At 36.5% G+C, this 27,304-nt stretch overlaps 1 protein-coding gene across 4 annotated transcripts; it reads right to left on the bottom strand.

Annotated features, from left to right (window-relative positions):
- Positions 1 to 2,320: 2,320 nt before the first annotated feature.
- LOC18439269 (putative potassium transporter 17) lies at positions 2,321 to 27,009 on the bottom strand. 4 transcript variants are annotated; one of them, XM_006849438.4, is made up of 8 exons: positions 26,523 to 27,009; positions 24,590 to 24,812; positions 6,942 to 7,181; positions 6,764 to 6,814; positions 6,396 to 6,656; positions 4,764 to 4,816; positions 4,287 to 4,656; positions 2,321 to 3,539 (listed from the first exon to the last, which is right to left on the bottom strand). In XM_006849438.4, exons 1-8 carry the CDS (start codon positions 26,688 to 26,690, stop codon positions 2,695 to 2,697), a joined length of 2,211 nt encoding a protein of 736 aa, XP_006849501.1. In that variant the 5' UTR covers positions 26,691 to 27,009; the 3' UTR covers positions 2,321 to 2,694. The 4 variants fall into 4 exon arrangements, with proteins under 4 accessions (XP_006849501.1, XP_088720618.1, XP_088720620.1 ...); XM_088864492.1 differs by having other exon boundaries at positions 4,287 to 4,446; XM_088864494.1 differs by lacking the exon at positions 4,287 to 4,656.
- Positions 27,010 to 27,304: the final 295 nt, after the last annotated feature.

Here is a 27,304-nt window from a genome sequence, read left to right as displayed (position 1 = left end):
GGTACAAAGATCTTTGTAGGGACATATGCCCAATTTGTTTGTTTGGGAAAATTTATCAAATTACTCATGAGAGATAAATAATTTAACCGTTTACCTATATCTTTGGATTTAATTTCAAAATACCCATAATAAAATATGATCTTGAATTGGAATAGATACATATGGCCAATTAACAGGCAATGTGTAAAATAATTTGTCTCTAATAAGTATTTTATTAAAATTTTCCCATTTATTTAATATTTATTTATGTAAAATAAGGATGTTCTTTTCAAAATAAGGGCCATTCTTTCTATTATTATAAAAATGATAGCCATGATTTCCCATTTGTGGTATCTTTATTTGTCAAAATGGGAAACCAGATGTTACAGCCTCTAAGTTGGTTCTTTAATGGAGGCCATATTGAATAAAATGGCCACCATAACTATTTTATTTCTGTTAGAACAATTTTTTTATTTTTAAAGTGTGATTCAAGAAAAGTTTTGAGAGTATTATACAATTGAGTTGCAGAAATAATTTAGTGTTATTATGCCTTACACAAGGAATCTTTATTATGATCCCTTGCAAAAGGTCAGACAAGCATTGATGCTTTTTTCATGTGTCGATTTTTCACTCCATATAGTATTGGAGGTACCCCATTGATAAGCATGGTTTAAATGCCATCCCATCATCAAATTGTTAATCTTCTGTCAGGTTATAATACATGCCAAGCTCGTGTGTTCAAAACTTCATGTCCATAACTCAGTTGAAAGTTTGCATGTTATTGCAACCTCGGGTCTGGTTAAAACCTGTTATTGTATTCAAATGCTCATAATTTTCAGTCTTGAGGCCCTGAATATATACAATTGTTGTGCTATTAGATGGTTGGGTCTGACATGGCATGCCTATGTCACAAAGATATTGATACATGCATCCGCTTCTAACATGGATACACGTGTCAAAAACACCAACTTAAAATTTGACCTCTTTGACAAATTCTGTGTCTTAGATGGATTACGTACTTTTATGATGAGATTTCAAGAAATGTTATAAAAGCAATGTTTAAGTTTCTAAAGCATTGCACATAAGTGTTAGTCTCTTTGATGTATCAACATCTGCCAAAAAACATGGATATGTGTGTCCATGTTACATGGTGGAATGTGTATCAGTAATCATAATCTATTTTATGATGACCTCTTCTTTTGGATAGGTCAGATCGGTTTGCATGAGTGGATCCCTCTTGGAGTCCAATTTTGATAATAGAGTGGGACTCCAGTAATGTTATTGCATGGGAGTCTCATTCCTATGCCTGCGCCTGGAGACTTGTACACGTCTTTGATGAGATTTTCCATATTTGCAAGCCTATGCTTATCTCATGGAGACATACTTAGTATGAGGCCAACGCCACAGCCGATGTCTAGCTAAAGCAGTAGTGACCCAGTTTAGCACTTATGAACCGTGTTGGCACCTTTTTTAGCACGTAGTTCTTCGCAGTTTTATTAATCTACAGTTGCTTCATATGATTGTAAAGCATTTTTTGATACTGCTCTTCCTTTCGCATACCGCCCCAAGCACTGCCTACTTTTTGTTGCATTGTATACCTTTTCCCTTTCAACAAAGTAGACGCTTCCATAAATAAGCAGAGGCAACATCAGCTTTGAATTTCCTTTAAAGAATGACGTCTGTGTGCAACCTCTATGTAATGGATGATGACAGGCAAGAAATGTAGGGAAAGCCTAACACACACACCTACAAGACAGAGCTGGTGTACAGTAATCACACGGTGTTTGCCATGGAAGTATCCACAGTTTGTTTTCAATGAGCAGTGGAGATAGCAGTATATAGGTAAGCATCCATTGTTGGGAATATAAGGTGGGTGCCCCCGTGATGCCATTTGCCACACAACAATGGTGTATGATGTACCTATCATGAGAATTGCTGTCCATAGACTCAGCCTGTTGAATATTATTTGGAGCACCCATTAATTAATAAGAAAACTTCTACAATACTGATGATTTCTACATTACTGATGATTGCTGCTTTGTTGATATTATACAACATGAAGGCCTCCCATTGAGGTTGCATCTTTGGAGCTGGAGTTGACAAGGGATGAATGTAATACTGCATAACCAAAAAATGTAGATAGTTGCATGAAGCAATATGAAAGACTCCGAAAGGCTGCTCTCTCACCAAAATTAGGATAAAAATATGGAAGCAAGTGTTTCATGTAAACTTGAATCTCAGAATGCCTCCTTTAAGAGAAAATTCATCAATAAACAACTTTTATATGCATCAGTTTGCAAAGGCCAAGAATAGCAGGTCCACCAACATCATAACAAATAGGTTAGTACAAGAATTCCAAGATAACATGCACTAAGACGTGCATAGTTAACAGATTGTTATTGATTCAAATTTGTGAATGTGTAATACAAGTACTTGTAGTTAAGGGGGTTAGACAGCTCCAGACCAAACAGCAGCCAATCAGCCAGTTATAGAATACATAAACTCAGATATATCCTCAAAACCATAATTTTAACCCCCTGCAGAATAACACAGTCAATAATATATTTTCTTTGTTGGGTTTCAAAAGAAATGTATTATGTATTTTTCTTTCTATATGGTTCGAAGGAATTATCAAAGAGCATAAGACACTGCTATGGAAGAGACCCAAGTAAGGAAGCTCCATTTATTTCCTTTGCATCAATTCGAAGTGTTGAGTTAAGCCTCACAAAGCATGCCCACTTCTACCCTCTGATTAAGAGGGATCCCCAAAGATGGCAGAGCTGACCTGCAATTTTCATGTAACACTTTGTAGAATCCAATGAACACCTTATCAAACCACCTTGTCCTCTTACTTATCTGAAACCTTGTTTTCCCAAGTACATGTACCACCTCCAATTTCCTGGCATGGTCCAACTCCGAAATCTCTTCCTGCAGGAGCTCCGGGGACTCAGCTGAGCTCTTCTCCAAATATGTTCTTAAGCAGTTAATCACTCTATTGTTAATGTCATCTCCTTCGGGATTGAGGCAATCAGCGTATCCATACTGCACTATGCACCTATACACTCCTCTAAGACCTAATCTCTTTATTATTATTCTCTCTCCACCTGCAACTTTGGCTACCATTAAGTACTTAAAAGTGGTAATGATAATGACTCGGTGGAGTGATCTCATGTTCTTTACATAGTGTTCGAGAGTTTGGGGTAGCCCAGTTGGTATGTTGCTGTAGAAGAAGCACAAACCAGGGACCCTGTTAACTCCCGGATGAGAGAGAAGCTTGCTAAGGCCATCCAATGTGGTTTTGTTGGTCATCTCATACTCTGTCTTCTTTTGTCTCCCATAGTACCAAGTGAACATTATGAGAACAAGGAAGATGGATATGGCAAATGGGAGCCACCCACCCTCAGGAATTTTAGTGAAAACTGAACTCACATATACGCCTTCGAGAATGAAAAATGGAATGAAGTAAAGTGCAACTAGTGGCAAGGGAGTTTTCCATATTATAATCATAACCAGTGTCAAGAGAATGGTAGTGATTAGCATAACTAGGATGACCACGACACCTGCATACAACTTGAACTTATTAGTATATGAATTTTGGGTTCAAATAGGGTATGAAGAGAAATCATTGACATCATTTGAGAAGATCTTGACAGAACTGGCAGACAGCAGAGGATTGAATAAAGTTACATGGATAAAATATGTAGAATTCTGAAGAAGATATTTGTAATAATAAAAAAATGACATGGAAGAAAAAAAAATTGCACTCTTTGACACTTCATATTGATTCTCAGAGAATTTAAATAAAGATAAAGAGTAGTTTGGCCACTTTGTGAAATCTGACGAGCAAGGTTTATTTTTAATATGATTTTAAAGCATTTGGCTTTTTGTGGGCATCAAGGCGATCTGAACTATTACTGACTTCTACGAGGAAATTCGAGGAAAAAGCATGTCAATAATGAAAAAAAAAAAAAGGGAGGAAAATGAACTATTCTAAAGAAGCATTTGATTATTGTACTAACATAACCACCAAAAAAAAAGGAAAAAAAACAAACTACTATATCTTAGTGACTATCTTGGCAGGTGGAAACGAACATGGAAAAAGGAATTAAACCCTGAAATCTAACCTAGAAGGTATATTGGTATACGTGCGCTACCTCTCTCTCTCTCTCTCCCTCTCTAAAGAAGGGAGGGGGGGGAGGGGACTCTCCCTCTCTAAAGAAAGGAGGGACAGAGGGAGGGAGGGAGGGAGGGGGGGAGGGGGGGGGTGAGAGAGAGAGAGAGAGAGATGCCATCTCTTTTTGACATACCAAAAGCATTGCCTAGGTCTTGGCCATCTCTGAAACCAAGCACAACTGCGATGCATAAAACCATAAGGATGTAGTTGACTTCTGGGGAGTAAACCTCGCCCTCTTTGCTTCTAGAAGTGTGCTTCACCGTAAGTCGTGGAAAGTAATCAAGGACAACTGCCTGCTTTATGACAGAGAAGGTAGCAGAGATCAACGATTGACTTGCAACTGTAGCAGCCAGTGTTGATACCACAAACATGGGCCAGTAAATAGGCTTAGGAACAAACTTGTAAAACCCATCACTGTGATCATTGGGATTAATAATCAGATATGCTGTTTGCCCCGCATAAGTCAGGACCAGAGAAGGGTATATGGTGAATAAGAAAGCTATCTGTGGATGAAAGCATGCAAATGCCTTTTTAGGAACATAATGGCATTACCTTTCACTGAAATCTACATATGATATGATTAACATATATTGACGAAAGAGAAAAAGACCTGAATTGATCTCTGACTGAAATGACCAAGATCTGCAAACATGGCTTCAGAACCTGAAATAAAATGGATGTGTTTATTAAAGGTGGTAAGCTTCTGAGATATAGCTTTATTGGATAGATGGTTATAACCACTGTTTTAAAAATCGCCGAGTCGGCACGGAATCGGCCGATTCGAACCTGGAATCGGTCATCCCGTGTCGATTCTTTTGTAAAACCGGGAATCGCCCGATTCTAGAGAAGAACCGGCTGCACAGTGAATCGCTGGATGACGTCATGACTCGCCCGGTTTTGTGCACGCGCATGACGTCATGAGTCACAAGGGCCATTTTTGTAAAATGGGCACCCATTGTCAAACACACGTGCTCCATCACAAACCCACACTGCTACGTGCGTTTCGTGCGCGACTAGCTTTGGTAGCAGAAGACTATTTATCCTTACCAAATTTGTTCTGTGGGTTCGATGTGGGACAATTGCGCCAAGGTAATAACTTAGAAAGAAATATGATATAATTATTGAGTGACCTCTTTGTATCACAACTTAACATTTGACGTGGTGGTTAGTGCGTTGTTTTAGTGCGCTGGACGTCGCGGGATCAATTCCTGCCCAGGTGCCATTATTCCTTCACAAACAAATAAATTTTTTCTTTTTTACAGAATAGTTTTTTTTTACAAAAAAAATAAAAGTTTTTTAGAAAAAAATATATTTTTCGTTAAAAAAAAATTTAAGGTTCTTATAAAAAAAAAAAAAAGGTAATACAACAAAAAAAAAATTTCTTGTCAAAAAATAAAAGCTTATTGTAAAAAAAATATAAAGTTTTTGTTAAAAAAAATAAAAGGTAATGCAACAAAATTTCTTTTTCTTGTCAAAAAATAAAAGTTTATTGTAAAAAATATAAGGTTCTAGTAAAAAAAAAAAAAAAGGTTCTTGTTAAAAAAATAAAAAAAAGTAATACGACAAGCATTTCTTGTAAAAAAATAAATAAAAAGTTATTGTCATAAGAAATAAAAGGTCTTTGTCAATAAACAAAAGATCAAAAGTAATACAACAAATATTTATTGTAGAAAAATAAGAGGTTAGATTTGTTATTATTTGTATAATAAAATAATCATAAAATGTAAACCAACAAATTCAATTTCAGTATATAATGTTCTCCACCAATTCGAGCTTTTGGTGGTCATTTTTTATCGATTAAAACCATTCTTTATTATAGTCCATCTATGATTATATATTTCATCCATGATAATTCTATTATTTTTCTTTTGTGTGATATAAATTTAATAGTCAAAATAAGTTCATACAGAGAAAAAACATCTCAATATTCACATATTGATGAAAAAATGAAAATTAATAATGTAGTACCCCGATTTCTTATTGGATCTAAAAAACAACATTTATAATGAATTTTAATAATTTTTTTAGATTTTTTTAAAGCTCAATCCAACCGATTCGACCGATTCCCGATCCGGATGGGTTTTTGAGGTGCCCGATCCAGGCCACCGATCCGTTTTTTAAACCACTGGTCATAACAAAGGATTATAAAGTGCTCAAAAACCCCTCAACTTGTTTTTCCAAAATAAAAACTTAAAGAGAATTGAAGCACAGAATAATGGTTGCATTATATTGTAATACATACCAGTTATGCACAACACAATGCCACTGAGTAACAGCCACGCTTTTTTCCCATTTCTCAGGAAGAATAGCACAGCATAATGGGGTGACAAAGCCTTAAAAATACTTGGGTAGTACTTCAAAATACTATACACTCCTATGATTGGAGTGCTGAAAGTCCAGGCAGCCATGATAGGAGAGAAAAGGAAGCTCACTCTTGAAGTGCCAAATTTTTGTACAAGAAACAATATGATCAAAACCCCAGCAGAAAGAGCCTCAATAGCAGCTGCAAAAGTTCATAAATGTATATACTTAAATTATGGCGCGAGAGGGAAGGAGAGAGGGAGGGAGGGAGGGAGGGAGGGAGAGAAACCCTTCAGGATTGACACTTACATTGACTAATCGAGTGGAAGGGACCTTTTAAACCATCCATTGCAGATAAGACTGCCAGACAAATAAAAAAAACATCATAAACAAAAGCGAAAGGCAGCATATTCAATAACTGTTTTCCTCCTTATGCTCTCCATGAATCTCCAAGAAAAATGTACCACTAAGTCATGAAGGTAAGAACCTGATATAGCAGGAGTAAGAATGCCATCACCAATTAGCATGCACACCCCAAGCATTGCAACAAAAAGCAGCAACCTCCTTGCAATTACACTTTGTTCAATGAACTTCACCAGGTAACTCTTATCAGGAGTGGCATATATACCACAGTGTGAAAGGCGCATGCTGGAATTTGACTTTCTTGACGAAATGCTGCCAACATCAGCATGCCTGCAAAGCAGTGAATAGAGGGCAAAGGTACCTCCTGCATTTTCACATTTTAGAGAAAAACTAGAGTCATCAAGGCAACAAAAAGGATAACTCAGATAATGTGTGCACACATTGACAAGGACTCACGACATACTTCACTGTGTACAACCAAAAACAAGGGGCCAAAAAAGGAAGGAGGGGGGCGGGTTGGAATCATGCCATCAAAGAAGACAGAAAATCTTTGTCACAACAAGGATAGATGATATTTCAAAAAGACCAGGAATGAAAACTTTATCTAGAAATGAAGAGTTAACCAACATATTTGCTTCCAATTCTATATACTAGAAGTACATAAGCAGTCACAAGAAAAGGACAACCAACCAAGTTCTGAGGCCACAATTTAACAAAGAAAAGGTCGCAATGCATTTGTTAGATGAAACACTATCTGAAAAGCGATTTTTTATATGCCAAGATCTGGTGTATGTGAGGCATCAAGTAATGGAACTACTGGTACAATAACTTGAGACACAAGTGTCACACCCCATGATTTATAACACTGGAATCCCTGAGATGTAACAGTCTATCTTTAACAAAACAAAATTTTTCTACTTCACCATTTATTGCATTAAAACAGATTTTTCCATTTCTAAGAGTCTGTACAAAGTCTACTCATAACTAGTATCAACATGAAGGTTTAGATATACATCTGTTGATAGGACAAAATTTACAATAGTGAATTTGAACAAAAGTCACAAAGAGAAAACTTCATCATAACTATGACTTCTTCCAAAGTTGGTCCTGTTGTGCCTTCAACTAGGGAGGCTGCAATTACCCTGAAATTTTTTTACCATAGTTTGATGAGTTTGGCTACTCAATAAGTGATCATCATAGTCCTCAAAAATAATCATAGTCAGAAGACGTAAGCATTTTCAAAACGGGAGGTCTATTAGAAACAATGCGAGCCAAAAAGCATTTATGGATAACAATTTCACTTTAAAAAATGCACAATTAAACATAATCCAAATTATTGAAATGCATAAAAATATTTTAACAGTAATGCATAACTCAAGGATTTCACAAAATACCCTACTGGCATCCCAAGTAGGTCTCCTATATACCCAACCAGCGTCCTGGATGGGTCCAAACAATCCCTGCAGATCCAAACATACTTCACTGGCGTCCCGGATGAGTCCAAATAGTCCCTACCGACGTAACAAGATAGGTCCAAACAATCCATGTAGGTCCAAACATTCCTCACTGGCGTCTCGATGAGTCCAAATAATCCCTAGCGGCATAACCGGATAGATCCAAACAATCCCTGCAGGTCCAAACGTACCTCACCGGCGTACCGGATGAGTCCAAATAGTCCCCATCGACGTCCCGGATAGGTCCACACATACTTAAATTATCTCAGAAACTCTTTAACATCAGAAAGCATCAACATCGTATATTCAAAATATCATTGAAATCATTAATAGGAATTCACTTGAAGCAATTTAAACACTTACTATCATTGAAATATTTGTAAGTAACCAATCAAACCATTTAAATAAAAATTACAGAAAGGTAGCAGATCGAACAGGTATATATGAAATGGAATCCAATAGGCAGTCGATTATCAATTTAAGAGCTTTTATAAAAATCCAAGGTTCGAAACATAAATATCACAATTTTATGGAATGTAATTTCATAATTAATTATTTTACAGGAATAGGTAAAACTTATAGTATCTAAAATTCATAGACAAAATAAAATACAATTAAATGCAGAAATGCGTAAATCTCACAGTATTGGCAGTATTATAATTAATTGCAGAAATAACAATTTTTCACATAATGATTTTACCAGAAATGACATCACTTACACATAAATTTTACAGTGTCAAAAAGTCATAATAATATGCAAAAATTTTATTTTCAATAATTTACAAGGTCTAAATTTCTAATAATAATATTTTTAACAGAAAAAAAATGATACCATATGTGCATAAAATTACAGCATAAAAATGGTGAACAAACTATTTTTCAAGATAATGAGATCATTTACCTATAATATTTGAGAGGGACCTTTCGGTAAAATTCGGCTAGAGAGATAGAGTTCACTGCGTTCTTTAATTCACAAAGAGGGCTCAACCTTATTGAGAGGGACGGGCGTAAGAGAGAGTGTTTTGCAGAGAGAGAATCCAACAGAGAGTGTTTTGCAGAGAGAGAATCCAACTCGTTCTCCTCTTTTTAAACACAAAAAAAATATTATTATAATATATTACTAACCCACCTCATACATGAGGTGTTTAGAAGGTGTTCCATTAACACTTAAAGCCCACGTACCTAGAGGACGTGGCACAAGAAACAAAAGGTGAAGGTAACAAGAGCAAAAAAAAATGATGGTCCCTAAGGACCAAATTATTTGTATGGACCATCAAAGGTTAAAGGTTTTTTTTTTTTTTTTAAAGTTTAGGATTGTTACATTTTCCCCCCCTTAAAAAAATTTAGTTCTCTAAATTTGTGTACCTGATTGCTGAAAAAGAAAGGGGTATTTTTCTCTAATTTCGTATTCTCGTTCTCAAGTTGACTCCTCTCTCGAATGATGCTGCCACAATATGCGGACCAAAGGAATCTCTTTGTTGCGCAACACCTGCACGCTCCTATCCAGTATCAAGCTTGGCTGCTCAATAAAGGTCAGGTCCTCCCTGATCGATAAATGTTCATATTTCAAGATATGGGATGAGCCGCGCTGATATTTTTCGTAATGAGGATGTATGGAAGACATTATGGATGTTTGTTAATTCAGGCGGTAAGGCAAGTCTATATGTAACGCCTCCGACTCTCTCAAGGATTTCAAAAGGTCCGATGTAACAGGGGCTCAACTTTCCTTACTTGCCGAATCCTATGATGCCCTTTATTGGCGACACCTTTAGGAAGACCCGATCACCTTCCTCAAATTCAAGGTCTCTCCGTCGGTTATTGGATAACTCTTCTGCCGACTCTGAGCTATCTTGAGCCTTTTTCGAATTAATATTATCTTATCTGAGGTTACCTGGACAATTTCTGACCCCACAAGCCTTCTTTTACCAACCTCATCCCAACAGACGAGTGACCTGCATCTACTTCCATACAGGGCTTCATATGATGCCATTTGAATACTGGTTTGGAAGCTATTGTTATATGTAAACTCAATCAGGGATAATTGGTCATCCCAACGTCTTTTAAAGTCAATGACACAGGTCCTTAGCATATCTTCCAAGGTCTAGATGGTCCTTTCCGATGGTCCATCAGTTTGGGGGTGAAAGGCGAAACTAAAAGTAGGTTTCGTCCCCATGGCTGACTGTAGTCTAGCCCAAAATTTAGAAGTAAACCGAGTGTCTCTGTCTGATACAATGTTGATCGGAAGTCCATGTAACCGCACTATTTCCTTAATGTACTACTGGGCTAGTCGATCCAAAGTGTAAGTCGTGCGGATCGGTAGGAAGTGTGCAGCTTTAGTCAGCCGGTCTACAATAACCCAAATGTTGTCATGCCCTGAACTTGTTCTAGCCAAACCGGAGACAAAATCCATAAAAATGTGCTCCCACTTCCACTCATGCACGGGTAAAGGCTGCAACAACCCAGCAGGCTTCTGATGCTCAGCTTTTACTTGCCGGCATGTCAGACACTTGGATACAAATAGTGCTATCTCCTTTTTCATGTCATTCCACCAGTAAGTTTTCTTCAGGTCCTGATACATCTCCGAGATGTGTAGTATAACGGGAGTGATGTGCTTCTTCCAAGATAGATTTCTTTACATTCTCATCATTCGGGACACAAATCCGACCTCTAAATCTCAATATATCATCACAAATCCGACCTCTAAATCTCAATATATCATCATTGCTTATTGAAAATTCGTCTCTCTTTCCCAACTTCACCTCTTCTACAATTTTTATAAGCTGAGGGTCCTTCTTTTGTGCCAATCGAATCTGTTGAATTAATTGGGGCTCTGCCTTAATATTGGCAATCATACCTACCACACCATTAAAGGACGGAGGAGGATGCCACTCCACTATTTCTTCTAACAATTTCATTTCTTGAATCGTTAGATAAGCTAAAACTCTTGCAGATTTCCTACTTAGAGCATCGGCCACAACGTTAGCCTTTCATGAATGATAATGGATTGTACAATCATAGTCTTTTAGGAAATCCATCCATCTTATTTGCCGCATATTCAAATCTTTCTGGGAAAAGAGGTATTTCAAGCTCTTATGATCTGTGTATATTTCGAATTGCTCACCATATAGATAATGCCTTCAAATTTTCAAAGTAAATACTATTGCAGCTAGCTCCAAGTCATGAATTAGATATTTCTTCTCATATTCGTTCGACTGTCTGGATGCTTATGCCACTACCTTCCCAAGTTGCATTAATACACAGCCCAAGCCTTTATGTGAAGCATCACTATAAATCACAAATCCCCCACTCCCCTCAGGAATAGTTAAAACAAGCGCTGAAGTCAATCGAGCTTTTAGTTCTTGAAAACTCTCTTCACATTCCTATGTCCACTCAAATTGAACATTTTTCTGTGTCAATCGAGTAAATGGAGTTGCAATTCGAGAGAATGCTTCTACAAATCTTCTGTAATATCCTGCCAATCCCAAAAAGCTTCGAATGTCAGTTACATTGCTTGGTTGTTTCCAATTAACAACGGTTTCAACCTTTGAAGGATCAACTGATAAGCCTTCCTTTGATATCACATGTCCTAAAAATGTCACTTGTTCAAGCCAAAATTCACATTTACTTAGTTTGGCATACAACTGCTTTACTCTTAGTGTTTGCAATACCATTCTTTCATGTTGTTCATGTTCCTCCCGATCCTTGGAATAGATTAGAATATCATCGATGAATACCACAATAAACTTATCCAGAAAAGGCTTCAAAATTCGATTAATCAAATCCATAAATGCAGCTGGTGCATTGGTTAATCCAAAAGGGATGACTAAAAATTCATAATGACCATACTTTGTTCTGAAAGCTGTCTTGCGAACATCATCACTTTTAATCTTAAGCTGATGGTACCCATATCTAAGATCAACTTTTGAAACTAATTGTGATCCTTGTAATTGATCGAATAAATCGTCGATTCTAGGTAGTGGATACTTATTTTTCACTATCACTTGGTTTAGCTGTCTATAATCGATACACAACCTCATGGTCCCATCTTTTTTTTTAACAAACAATACCGGAGCGCCCCTAGGTGACACACTGGGTCTGATAAAACCTTGCTCTAGTAATTCTTCCAATTGTTGTTTAAGTTCCTTAAGTTTTGCTGGTGTCATTCCTTAAGTTTTGCTGGTGTCATTCGGTTAGGGCCTTAGAAATTGGGGCTGTTCCCGGAAGTAACTCAATATAGAATTCAATTTCCCTGTCAGGTGGTAACCCTGGCAATTCCTCAAGGAATACATAAGGAAGTTATCGGACCACCGGAATGGTATCCAAGTTTATCTTTTCCTTTCTATCTTCTTTAATATAGGCAAGAAAACCTTGACATCCTTTTCGAATGAGACGATTAGCCCGAATAGAGGAGATTAAAAATGGTGGGGAGGCTTCTTTGATACCTTGGAGGTAAAATACTGGTTGATTTGGAATACAAAAGATAACCATTTTCTTGTAACAATCAATACTTGCATGGTATGCAGAGAACCAATCCATGCCTATGATCACATCAACGTCTTGAATTTCTAGGAGTATTAAATACACAAGAAGTTCCTTTTCTTCTATTCTTATCACATAAGATTTGTATACTAGATTGGTATTAATTAAATTCCCCATAGGTGTGGCTACCTCTAAAATGTATTCCAATTGTTCTGGTTCTACCCTTAAATGACATGCAAAGAGTGGGGACACAAATGAATGAGTAGATCCAGGATCAATCAAAACATGAGTTGTTTTTTGAAAAATAGTAAGAGTATCGTGGATCACCGATTTTGAGGCCTAAGCGTCTTGTTGAGTGATCGCGAATACTCTTCCCTTCGTCTAAGGTTTTTGGGCTGCCTCTTCAGGCTTCGAATGTTGCTGCATATTTAAGGCAGGACAATATTTGATCTTGTGCCCCAACTTTCCACATTGAAAACAAGCTCCAGTTTCCCAATAACAAGGTATCATCTCATGTTTCTTCCCAAATTTTTTACGAGGCTCTAATGGGCTTTGAAATGGCGCGGGCCTTGGTCCTTTGTATGCTTCTTCAAATTGTTGTCGATTAGATGGTATTGGCCTACTCTGACCTCTCTTGTTTTTCCTCTTTTGGTAATCTTCACAATCTTTTTCAACAATTTGAGCTCGATCTACTATTTCGGCATAAGTTCTTAATTTTAAGACTGATATTCTGCTTCTGATGGCTGATCTAAGGCCCCTTTCAATTTTTTTCACCTTTCTTGTCTCATTGTTGACCATATGTGGTGCAAACCTGACCATTCAGTAAACTTGACCTCATTTTGTGTTACTGTCCTGTTCCCTTGGACTAATTCCAGAAATTTCATTTCTTTTTTATCTCGAAATAAATCTAGGAAGTACTTTTCATTAAATGTCTCTAGAAATACTTTTCAAGTCAAGGGTTTATTTTTTAAGATCAATACTCTTTTTGCCATCCGCCACCAATGTTGGGCTTCACCTTCCAACATAAAGACTGCCAAAGTGACCTTTTTATCATTAGGACATTCCATTACCTCGAATATTTTTTCCAATTGCATAATCCATCCCTCAGCTTCTAGTGGGTCTAAAGAACCTTTAAAAAAAAGTGGGTTTAATTTCTTAAATTGTTCGATATTACACCCACTATTTCCTGTAGCTGACTGCCTTAGTGTATTATTGTTTTCCATCTGATGTTGCATAAGGGCAACCATATTTTCCAAGGCTTTATGAATTCCCTCCATAATAGCTTCAGCCATTCAGGATCTTGACCTTGTACTAATCTGTAAATACAATAAATATGACTTAGAGTACATTCTTTTCAAATTTCCTAAGAATTTGAAACCTATTGCTCTGATACCATAATTGTCACACCCCATGATTTATAACACTGGAATCACTAAGATATAACAGTCTACCTTTAACAAAACGAAAATTTTTCTACTTCACCATTTATTGCACTAAAACAGATTTTTCCATTTCCAAGAGTCTGTACAAAGTCTACTCATAACTAGTATTAACATGAAGGTTTAAATATACATCTGTTGATAGGACAAAATTTACAATAGTGAATTTGAAAAAAAGTCACAAAGAGAAAATTTCATCATAACTATGACTTCTTCCAAAGTTGGTCCTGTTGTGCCTTCAACTAGGGAGGCTGCAATTACCCTGAAAATCTTTTACCATAGCTTGATGAGTTTGGCTACTCAGTAAGTGATCACCACAGTCCTCAAAAATAATCATAGTCGGAAGATGTAAGCATTTTCAAAAAGGGAGGTCTATTAGAAACAACTCAAGCCAAAAAGCATTTATGGACAACAATTTAACATTCAGAAATGCACAATTAAACATAATCCAAATGATTGAAATGCATATAAATAATTTAACAGCAATGCATAACTCAAGGATTTCACAAAATACCCTACTGGCGTCCCCAGTTGGTCATCTATATACCCCACCAGCGTCCTGGATGGTTCCAAACAATCCCTGCAGGTCCAAACATACCTCATCGGCGTCCCGGATGAGTCCAAATAGTCCCTACCGGCGTAACCAGATAGGTCCAATTAATCCCTACAGGTCCAAACATACCTCCCGACGTCTCGATGAGTCCAAATAGTCCCCATCGACGTCCCGGTTAGGTCCACACATACTTAAATTTCTCATAAACTCTTTAACATCAGAAGCATCAACATCGTATATTCAAAGAATCATTGCAATCATTAACAGGAATTCACTTGAAGCAATTTAAACAATTACTTTCATTGAAATATTTGTAAGCAACCAATCAAACCATTTGGATAAAAATAGCAGAAAATAGCAGATTGAACAGGTATATTTGAAATGGAATCCAATAGGTAGTCGATTATCAATTTAAGAGCTTTTATAAAAATCCAAGGTTAGACACATAAATATCACAATTTTATGGAATGTAATTTCATAATTAATTATTTTACAGGAATAGGTAAAACTTATAGTATCTAAAATTCATAGACAAACAAAAATACAATTAAATGCAGAAATGCGTAAATCTCACAGTATTGGCAGTATTATAATTAATTGCAGAAATATCAATTTTTCACATAATGATTTTACCAGAAATGACATCACTTACACATAAATTTTACAGTGTCAAAAAGTCATAATAATATGCAGAAATTTTATTTTTAATAATTTATAATGTCTAATTTTCTAATAATAATAATTTTAACAGAAAAAAATGATACCATATGCGCATAAAATTACAGTATAGAAATGGTGAACAGACTATTTTTCAGGATAATGAGATCATTTACCCATAATATTTTAGAGGGAACTTTCGGTAAAATTCGGCTAGAGAGAAGGAGTTCACTGCGTTCTTTAATTCACAAAGAGGGCTCAACGTTACTGACAGGGAGGGGCATAAGACATAGTGTTTTTGCAGAGAGAGAATCCAACTCGTTCTCCTCTTTTTAAACACGAAACAAATATTATTATAATATATTATTAACCCACCTCATACATGAGGTGTTTAGAAGGTGTTACATTAACAATTAAAGCCCACGTTCCTAGAGGACGTGGCACAAGAAACAAAAGGTGAAGGTAACAAGAGCAAAAAAAAATGATGGTCCCTAAGGATCAAATTATTTGTATGAACCATCAAAGGTAAGAGGTTTTTTCTTTTCTTTTTTTAAGTTTAGGATTGTTACATTTTCCCCCCCTTAAAGAAATTTAGTCCTCTAAATTTGTGTACCTGATTGCTGAAAAAGATAAGGGTATTTCTCTATAATTTCGTCTTCTCGTTCTCAAGTTGACTCCTCTCTCGAATGATGCTGCCACAATACGCGGACCAAAGGAATCTCTTTGTTGTGCAACACCTGCATCTCCCTCCATACAGGGCTTCATATGGTGCCATTTGAATACTAGTTTGGAAGCTATTGTTATATGCAAACTCAATCAGGGATAAATGGTCATCCCAACGACCTTCAAAGTCAATGACACAGGTCCTTAGCATATCTTCCAAGGTATGGATGGTTCTTTCCGATTGTCCATCAGTTTGGGGGTGAAAGGCGATACTAAAAGTAAGTTTCGTCCCCATAGTTGACTGTAGTCTAGCCCAAAATTTAGAAGTAAATCGAGTGTCCCTGTCCGATACAATGCTGATCGGAACTCCATGTAACCGCACTATTTCCTTAATGTACTACTGGGCTAGTCGATCCAAAGTGTAAGTCGTGCGGATCGGTAGGAAGTGTGCAGCTTTAGTCAGCCGGTCCACAATAACCCAAATGCTGTCATGCTCTGAACTTGTTCTAGCCAAACTGGAGACAAAATCCATAGAAATGTGTTCCCACTTCCACTCAAGCACAGGTAAAGGCTGCAACAACCCAGCAGACTTCTGATGCTCAGCTTTTACTTGCTGGCATGTCAGGCACTTGGATACATATAGTGCTATCTTCTTTTTCATGTCATTCCACCAGTAAGTTTTCTTCAGGTCCTGATACATCTTAGTACTTCTAGGATGTATAGTATAACGAGAGTGATGTGCTTCTTCCAAGATAGATTTCTTTACATTCTCATCATTCGAAACACAAATCCGACCTCTAAATCTCAATATATCATCATTGCTTATTGAAAATTCGTCTCTCTTTCCCAACTTCACCTCTTCTACAATTTTTATAAGCTGAGGGTCCTTCTTTTGTGCCAATCGAATCTGTTGAATTAATTGGGGCTCTGCCTTAATATTGGCAATCATACCTACCACACCATTAAAGGACGGAAGAGGATGCCACTCCACTATTTCTTCTAACAATTTCATTTCTTGAATCGTTAGATAAGCTAAAACTCTTGCAGATTTCCTACTTAGAGCATCGGCCACAACGTTAGCCTTTCATGAATGATAATGGATTGTACAATCATAGTCTTTTAGGAAATCCATCCATCTTATTTGCCGCATATTCAAATCTTTCTGGGAAAAGAGGTATTTCAGGCTCTTATGATCTGTGTATATTTCGAATTGCTCACCATATAGATAATGCCTTCAAATTTTCAAAGTAAATACTATTGCAGCTAGCTCCAAGTCATGAATTAGATATTTCTTCTCATATTCTTTCGACTGTCTGGATGCTTATGCCACTACCTTCCCAAGTTGCATTAATACACAGCCCAAGCCTTTATGTGAAGCATCACTATAAATCACAAATCCCCCACTTCCCTCAGGAATAGTTAAAATAGGCGCTGAAGTCATTCGAGCTTTTAGTTCTAGAAAACACTCTTCACATTCCTTTGTCCACTCAAATTGGACATTTTTTTGTGTCAATCAAGTTAATGGAGTTGCAATTCGGGAGAATGCTTTTACAAATCTTCTGTAATATCCTGCCAATCCCAAAAAGCTTCGAATTTCAATTACATTGCTTAGTTGTTTCCAATTAACTACGGTTTCAACTTTTTAAGGATCAACTGATAAGCCTTCCTTTGATATCACATGTCTTAAAAATTCCACTTCTTCAAACCAAATTTCACATTTACTTAGTTTGGCATACAACTTCTTTTCTCTTAGTGTTTGCAATACCATTCTTACATGTTGTTCATGTTCCTCCCGATCCTTGGAATAGATTAGAATATCATCGATAAATACCACAAAAAAACCGATCCAGAAAAGGCTTAAAAATTCGATTCATCAAATCCATAAATGCAGTTGGTGCATTGGTTAATCCAAAAGGCATGACTAAAAATTCATAATGACCATACCTTGTTCTGAAAGCTGCCTTGGGAACATCATCACTTTTAATCTTAAGTTGATGGTACCCATATCTAAGATCAACTTTTGAAAATACTTGTGATCCTTGTAATTGATCGAATAAATCGTCAATTCTTGGTAGTGGATACTTATTTTCACTATCACTTGATTTAGCTGTCTATAATCGATACACAACCTCATGGTCCCATCTTTCTTTTTAACAAACAATACCGGAGAACCCCAAGGTGACACACTGGGTCTGATAAACCTTGCTCTAGTAATTCTTCCAATTGTTGTTTAAGTTCCTTAAGTTCTGCTGGTGCCATTCGGTAAGGGGCCTTAGAAATTGGGGTCGTCCCGGAAAATAACACAATATAGAATTCAATTTCTCTGTCAGGTGGTAACCCTGACAATTCCTCAGGGAATACGTCAGGAAATTCTCGGACGACCGGAATGGTGTCCAAGTTTATCTTTTCCTTTCTATCTTCTTTAATATAGGCAAGAAAACCTTGACATCCTTTTCGAATGAGACGATTAGCCCGAATGGAGGATATTGAAAATGGTGGGGAGGCTTCTTTGATACCTTGGAGGTAAAATACTGGTTGATTTGGAATACAAAAGGTAACCATTTTCTTGTAACAATCAATACTTGCATGGTATGCAGAGAGCCAATCCATGCATATGATCACATCAAAGTCTTGAATTTCTAGGAGTATTAATCCACTAGAAGTTCCTTTTCTTCTATTCTTATCAGAAAAGATTTGTATACTACATTAGTACTAATTAAATTCCCCATAGGTGTGGCTACCTCTAAAATGTATTCCAATTGTTCTGGTTCTACCCTTAAATGGCATGCAAAGTGTGGTGACACAAATGAATGAGTAGATCCAGGATCAATCAAAACATGAACTGCTTTTTGAAAAATAGTAAGAGTACCTTGGATCACCGATTTTGAGGCCTGAGCGTCTTGCTGAGTGATCGCAAATACTCTTCCCTTCGTCAGAGGTTTTGGGGCTGCCGCTTCAGGCAAGACAATCTTTGATCTTGTGCCCCAACTTCCCACATTGGAAACAAGCTGCAGTTTTCCAATAACAGGTCTCATCTCATGTTTCTTCCCACATTTTTTACAAGGCTCTAGTGGGCTTTGAGATGGCGTGGGCCTTGGCCCTTTGTTTGCTCCTTCAAATTGTTGTCGATTAGATGGTATTAGCCTACTCTGACTTCTCTGGTTTTTCCTCTTTTGGTAATCTTCGCAATCTTTTTCAACAATTTGGGCTCGATCTACTATTTCGGCATAAGTTTCTAATTTTAAGATTGATATTCTGCTTCTGATGGCTGGTCTAAGGCCCCTTTCAAATGTTTTCACCTTTTTTACCTCATTGTTGACCATATGTGGTGCAAACCTGGCCAATTCAGTAAATTTGACCTCATACTGTGCTACTGTCCTGTTCCCTTGGACTAATTCCAGAAATTTTATTTCTTTTTGATCTCGAACAAAATCTGGGAAGTACTTTTCATTAAATGTCTCTAGAAATACTTCCCAAGTCAAGGGTTTATTTTCTACGACCAATACTTCTTTTGCCATCCGCCACCAATATTGGGCTTCACCTTCCAACATAAAGACTGCCAAAGTGACCTTCTTATCATCAGGACATTCCATTACCTCGAATATTTTCTCCAATTGCATAATTCATCCGTCAGCTTCTAGTGGGTCTGCAGCACCTTTAAAAGAAGGTGGGTTTAATTTCTTAAATTATTCGATATTACACCCACCATTTCCCATAGCTGACTGCCTTGGTGTATTATTGTTTTCGATCTGATGTTGCATAAGGGCAACCATATTTTCCAAGGCTTTATGAATTCCCTCCATGTTAGCTTCAGCCATTCAGGATCTTGGCCTTGTACTAATCTGTACATCCAATAAATATGACTTAGAGTACATTCTTTTCAAATTTCCTAAGAATCCGAAACCTATTGCTCTGATACCAAAATTGTCACCTCATGATTTATAACACTCGAATCCCTAAGATGTAACAGTCTATCCTTAACAAAACGAAAATTTTCTACTTCACCATTTATTGCACTAAAACAGATTTTTCCATTTCTAAGAATCTGTACAAAGTCTACTCATAACTAGTATTAACATGAAGGTTTAGATATACATCTGTTGATAGGACAAAACATACAATAGTGAATTTGAACAAAAGTCACAAAGAGAAAATTTCATCATAACTATGACTTCTTCCAAAGTTGGTCCTATTGTGCCTTCAACTAGGGAGGCTGCAATTACCCTGAAATTTTTTTACCATAGTTTGATGAGTTGGCTACTCAGTAAGTGATCATCATAGTCCTCAAAAATAATCATAGTCGGAAGATGTAAGCATTTTCAAAAAGGGAGGTCTATTAGAAACAATGCGAGCCAAAAAGCATTTATGGATAACAATTTCACTTTCAGAAATGCACAATTAAACATAATCCAAAAGATTGAAATGCATATAAATATTTTAACAGCAATGCATAACTCAAGGATTTCACAAAATACCCTACTGGCGTCATAAATAGGTCACCTATATACCCCACCAGCGTCCTAGATGGTTCCAAACAATCCCTGCAGGTCCAAACATACCTCACCGACGTCCCGGATGAGTCCAAATAGTCCCTACCGGCGTAACCAAATAGGTCCAAACAATCCCTACAAGTCCAAACATATCTCACTGGCGTCCCGATGAGTCCAAATAGTCCCTATCGGCGTCCCGGATAGGTCCACACATACTTAAATTATCTCAGAAACTCTTTAACATCAGAAAGCATCAACATCGTATATTCAAAGTATCATTGAAATCATTAACAGGAATTCACTTGAACAATTTAAACAATTACTTTCGTTGAAATATTTGTAAGTAACCAATCAAACAATTTGGATAAAAATCGCAGAAAGGTAGCAGATCAAACATGTATATTTGAAATGGAATCCAATAGGCAGTCGATTATCAATTTAAGAGCTTTTATAGAAATCCAAGGTTAGACACATAAATATCACAATTTTATGGAATGTAATTTCATAATTAATTATTTTATAGGAATAGGTAAAACTTATAGTATCTAAAATTCATAGACAAACAAAAATACAATTAAATGCAGAAATGCGTAAATCTCACGATATTGGCAGTATTATAATTAATTGCAGAAATATCAATTTTTCACATAATGATTTTACCAGAAATGACATCACTTACACATGAATTTTACAGCGTCTAAAAGTCATAATAATATGCAGAAACTTTATTTTTAATAATTTACAATGTCTAATTTTCTAATAATAATAATTTTAAGAGAAAAAAATGATACCATATGCGCATAAAATTACAGTATAAAACTGGTGAACAGACTATTTTTCAGGATAATGAGATCATTTACCTATAATATTTGAGAAGGAATTTTCGATAAAATTTGGCTAGAGGGAAGGAGTTCACTGCATTCCTTAATTCACAAAGAGGGCTCAACGTTACTGAGAGGGAGGGGCGTAAGAGAGAGTGTTTTTGCAGAGAGAGGATCCAACTCGTTCTCCTCTTTTTAAACACAAAAAAAATATTATTGTAATATATTATTAACCCACCTCATACATGAGGTGTTTAGAAGGTGCTACATTAACACTTAAAGCCCACGTCCCTAGAGGACGTGGCACAAGAAACAAAAGGTGAAGGTAAAAAGAGCAAAAAACAATGAGGGTCCCTAAGGACCGAATTATTTGTATGGACCATCAAAGGTAAAAGGTTGTTTTTTCTTTTTTTTTAAGTTAGGATTGTTACAACAAGCTTGCATGAATGTAAGACATCCATTTGTAAGGAAACATGATAACTTCAGGCAATAAGTTAGGGCACTCAGAGCAGGAAGTGTTCCCAAGTGCTATAGACACTGTATATTGACTCAACATTTCATCATCATTACCATCATCCAAGCCTTATCTCAACTATTTGGGGTGGGCTACATGAATCGTGTTCTTCCATTCCGCTCTATCAAGAGTCATACCTTTAAACCACAAGTCACCATATATTTTTTCACTACTTCCATCCATGTCCTTTGGGGCCTTCCCCTTGCCCTTTTAGAGCCTTCACTTTAACCAAATCACCCTTCCTAACCGGTATTGTTCTAGGTCGACGCTGCATATGACCTGACCACCTAAGTTTACTTTCCCTACTACCCCTAATTTCCTCGAATGTTCATTCCGAATTATATCCTTCCTTGTCTTGCCACTAATCCATCTCAACATCATTATCTTAGCTACACTCATCCAATGGACATGTTGTTTTCTACCTCCCAACATTCCGCCTCACAATGCATGATTGGTCTTAAAGCCGTCCTATACAATTTTCCCTTCATTAGCCCATACAAATTGTTGGAAGTCGGAACAAATCCTGTTTTCTTATTCACTCATCCAAAGTATTTATATTTTTTAGACATTCTTTGAACAATGACTTATGTCTCATATAAAAGGTACAAAGCACAATATATCAAGGGGAACGAAGTACTATACATATGATTTCATCATCTTTTTGCGAGAATTACAATGTTCACAACTGCATGGGCTGAAAATGCAAGTACCCAGTATTGCTGTTTGACATGATATGAGCATATCATGTTTTTCCATTGTTCCTTATGATATCTATGATATCTATGAACCAGAACACCCTACTAAATTCAGAAGCTTGACCTACAGCTCATACATTATTTAGTGCCAATTAACCACATCTCTCTTGGCCATACTTATCCTGTTGAAGTCTGAATTATTTGAGAAGATAATTAGAGACCAGTAGGGTCACTCCTTAAAATTCTAGGAGCTCCATGGATAATTGTCAAACAAAATGTAAGACCTGGTGGAATCTCATGCATGCATTCTTAAAGAAAGTGTCCATATTTCCTCAGCACATATAAAGGAAGTACCAGAACTTTTCATTCTCTCTTCTGCTTACAGAAATTTGGGTTGAAGTTCTATTCAAAGTTGTATATCTGATTAATAGAAACTCATCATCTGTTTTAATTGGGTTACACTGTTATTCAACCATCCTATGCAAAGACAACTAGATTTTGGGCAACACATTCTATTTGGTTGCTTTCTCTTTCTTGTTTTAGCCTCCTCATGAGTGATGAAAATGTGCTTGCACCTAGCAGTGAAGTTGCTTTTTTTTTTCTTTTAATAATACTAATAATAATAAGCATCAACATTACTATCCTGAAAATTAGAATATGTCATGCTTTTAATTTCCTTGAAAGTAATCCTTACTTTTCCCAATATCCTCCTCTGGTTCTGGTAAGAATCCCTTTTATCTATCTAAACTTCCAGCATCATCAGTGAAACACTTAATTCCATTAATGCAATGTATTGACACCACAAGAGTACCAGTGTCACATATCATCCAGCTGACTCATTGGTTTCTCAACTCCATGGTCTCTGTGTGTGTGTGTGCGCAAGCAGTGCAAATGCTGTATACCTTCCACACTTTGACCTTTTAAAGAATATGGACATCAGTCTGTATAACCATGTTATTACTAAAGGAACACCATCACAGTGTTAGATTAAAGCCACTCAAGTGTCAGATCCTTGAAAGAGATGTGCTTCAGATATCTGCATAACAGTTCAGGAACTTCGGGGCATGTTGGAATACATTATACCATGTTTCATTCACGTTTTAAACATTGCATTAAGAATGAACCACTACTACATTAGAAAAACATGGTAGTGGAACATATACACTTGAAATGTTTTGGTCTAGCATACTTAACGCAACCTGATTTTCAGTAGCATGAATGCATCCTAACGACAAACTCTACAATGTGCAGCGTGTATTCTACATTAGTGACCATTAATGTTTAACCCATTCTAGGTTTTGAATTCCATCAATCAAATCTCAACATGGTGGTAAATGCTCATATTAGAAATACCTTCAGCTTCATGAAAATAAGAAATCTATATCACACATTCCATACAGTCAACGACAGAAGAATCCAGCACCAGTTTGTATTCACTTGATTACTGTTAGACAAATAACCATAGCTACTGCCTTGACAAAGAAGGCATACCTATGAATCTGAGTCTCCTCTAATTTGCTCCTTAAAACAGGTCATCACATTCTCTATTCCATGGCTTTGATAGCAAATGACTAGTCCTAGGGTATATCAAATCTTTGGCGATGCCAACCGCTATTGAGGAAGAAAACCGACAACCCTAGCTAAGTATTCTCATGAAATGGCTAGTTCAAGCAGCTTTAGTTCTGTCCTCGAGCGAGGTAGCTCGATATCCCAAGGCATGTAAACTCAAATTACAATCATGTGATTATATGCAACTATCTTTTGTCCTTATACACAAGGGAAAAATTAACACGCTATAGATTCAGAATAGAATTCCAAAGAATAAGTAACTTAAATGAACTGTGATAAATTCAAGCAGATGGATCTGAATTGGAGCATATTTGCAAGATCAAGAACTAAATGCCAAAAAGTTGAGGGAATATACGAATTGTGTGTGTGTGTGTGTGCCTGTGAGGCAAAATCCAAAAGAAAATTTCACCTTATTCCATTGAGAAATTCAGTGTTTACCTTCACCATGATCATTGGCTTTGAGTGCTATTAAGGCATACTTCACAACCCCAATTAAAGTAAGAGTCCAAAATATAATACAGTAAATCCCCAAATAATCTGCCTTGCTCGGAGACGTCAACCTCATTGAAGGGTAAACATAAAGAGGAGAAGTAACAAGGCCCCCAAACACAACACCAAGAGTCTTATAAGCAAGAACAACAGTCCTCCACTTACCAGCATCCTAGAAAATGACATCATTAACTTTAAAATACGCATTATACATACATAAATAATTAAGTACTGTGCAGGTGTAATGAAATTATGAAGACCGACCCATCAAGAACTAAATAAGAAACAAAATTAAGTTAGAACAAATACTTCAGTAGTAAAAAAAGCCATGAACACAAATAAATATCATGTACCCAACATAGAGCCAATTATATCAATTTGCAACACAAAACATTGCACAAAAAAGAAAAACATAACCCACAAATCAAAAGGTAAACCGGAAAATTTTCTTAAAAATTAATTCTCATCCTTAGATATACCATTAAAATAAACAAACAATAGTGTAAAACATATGCAACAAAAGATAGATATGAAAGTGAAATACAATGTTTTTAATTAAGGAAAATGCTGAGATTAGCCCACTAGCTCATATGAACATATGAGCCCAACGGCCCAGATTGAATCTGGGTCGATCTGACGGTCACAACATCATTTCGTATTTTAATTTTAATTTTAATTGTTTTCTACAAATCCAAATAACTGAAAATTTTAGGCGTCTATTCTTCTCATCAAGACGCATCTAATAAAAATATTTAAAAAATAATTTACAAAAAATAAATTGACCAAAATACTCTCGAAACTTTTCAGGAGTATTTTGATCAATTTATTTCTTGCAAATTATTTTTTTGATATTTTTATTAGATTCTCCTATTTTTGAAGAATACATGCCTAAAATTTGAAGTTATTTGGATTTGTAAAAAAAAATTAAAATTAAAATTGAATTTGTGAAAAAAAATTAAAATACTAAATGAAGTCGTGAATGTTAGATCGGCCCATATTCAATCTGAGCCATTGGGCTTATATGTTCATATCATGGGCTAATCATAGTATTTTTTAATTAAATAAAACACAAATAAGAGGAGAACTAACATCAACAAGTGAAATTACACCTAAAATATCCAGTTGATGAAAATACAGATAAAAGCAATAAAAAAGGAAATAAGAAAATCAACTTGCAAAGTTAAGAAAGATCGGGAGAGTAGACTTCGGTGAGCTGACTATGTGTGGCGCTCATCTCATGCAGCACCTCTAGGAGGTGCGAGTTAGTTCAAATGGAAGAATTGAAAAGAGCAGGGTAGGCTTAAAAGGATTGGTTGGAAGTAGTCCGAAAAGATATGGAGACTTATGGCCATGCCAACAGTTCCTAATATGCGGACCAGGATTATTTGTGTTGCCGACCCCAAATAATTCAGAAAAGGCTACAATGATGATGATCATGATGATGAAGAACTTGCAAAGTTAAGAACAGACATCCAACTCTTACTAATGAAGAATCAGCCACAAAAAATAAACAGGTACAGAGGCAGAGAGAGAAGCAATCAAAACTACTACATTAGATAACTTAGAAGCAAGAACTATACAGAGACAGAGCATCCTGTCAAAAAAACAAAGAACAAGTGGTCAACAACCAGCATGCATTAATACACATAGAACCAGAGTAGAAACAGGGGACCAAATAATAAAAAGGAACAGAGAGGGGGAGACAAAGAGAGAGATCACCCATCAACAAGAAACATACAATAATACACATAGAAACAGAATAGAAACACGGGACCTAACAAACAAAAAATAAAAATAAAAAGAACAGAGAGAGGGAGACAGATAGAGAGAGAGAGTAGCCATAAGAAACAATCAGCAAGCTACATATTGGTAAGAAGAATACCTCATTCTCATGGGCCAATTGGGGTGCATGGCCATGGGAGGCCAGAGCCGATATTCGAGGATTCGGGTCCACACCATCCTCAATCAAGCAATCAGAAGCCCCATTTACATGGATTTCACAGTGCGGGAGTGAAGTTACAGAGCCCCTAGGCTCCAGTTCGCGTTCCATGGAGGTCTAACCAGTGACCCAACCTCAACCCAACGCTTGATTTTCTCTCTCTAAAACATCCAACTCTTAAAGTTGCCTTCTCTCTAAATGAAATTCTGAGTGGCGGGAGAGTTATCGTTTTACAGGCAAATCATGGGTGGCTGAACATTGGGGCTTTTTTCACACTGCAAAGGAGCTCAATTGTCACTTTCTCTCTCTTCCCATAGTCACTTTCTCTCTCTTCATTTTTTTTCTTTATGCGGAAATTCTCTCTTCTTCCAACTGCGTAACAGTTGGGTAAACCCTTTCTTCTTTCTCGCACAAAAACCAAAGTACTTTCTGAATCTTAAAAAGAGAACAAAGGTTTTTGTTGGAGATCAGGGGGGGATTAGAGGTTTTTTGTTATCGAACTAACTTGTTTTTACTAACTTTTGAGGTGCTCCGTTATGTGAGCTTTCTCCTTTAGCTATTTTGTTTTCTTTATTTTTTTTTATTTTTTTTTAGTGCTCCATGCATCTCACAAATTTGAAGTGTATATAGAAAATTAAAAATAGAAAACAAATGAATCTGAGCCGTTGAACTGAACAAACACTATCTTTTTTTATATATGCGGTGCATATTGAATGAGAGCCTCA

This window comes from Amborella trichopoda, chromosome 4 (assembly GCF_054954075.1).
Source record: "Amborella trichopoda isolate Santa Cruz 75 chromosome 4, AtrichopodaSantaCruz75HAP2 v2.0, whole genome shotgun sequence".
NCBI classification, from domain to species: Eukaryota; Viridiplantae; Streptophyta; class Magnoliopsida; order Amborellales; family Amborellaceae; genus Amborella; species Amborella trichopoda.
The sequence above is the reverse complement of the archived record's forward strand: the minus strand, read 5'-3'. Positions and strand labels throughout refer to the sequence as shown.

Bases quoted from the DNA above. Each gene is read 5' to 3' on its own strand.
- LOC18439269 (XM_006849438.4), bottom strand. From the start codon at position 26,690: ATGGAACGCGAACTGGAGCCTAGGGGCTCTGTAACTTCACTCCCGCAC. The intron at 24,813-26,522 runs GTATTCTTCTTA...GTCATTTTCTAG, and splicing joins AATTGGCCCATGAGAATGAG to GATGCTGGTAAGTGGAGGAC. The intron at 6,815-6,941 runs GTTCTTACCTTC...TTTGTCTGGCAG, and splicing joins TCTTACTCCTGCTATATCAG to TCTTATCTGCAATGGATGGT.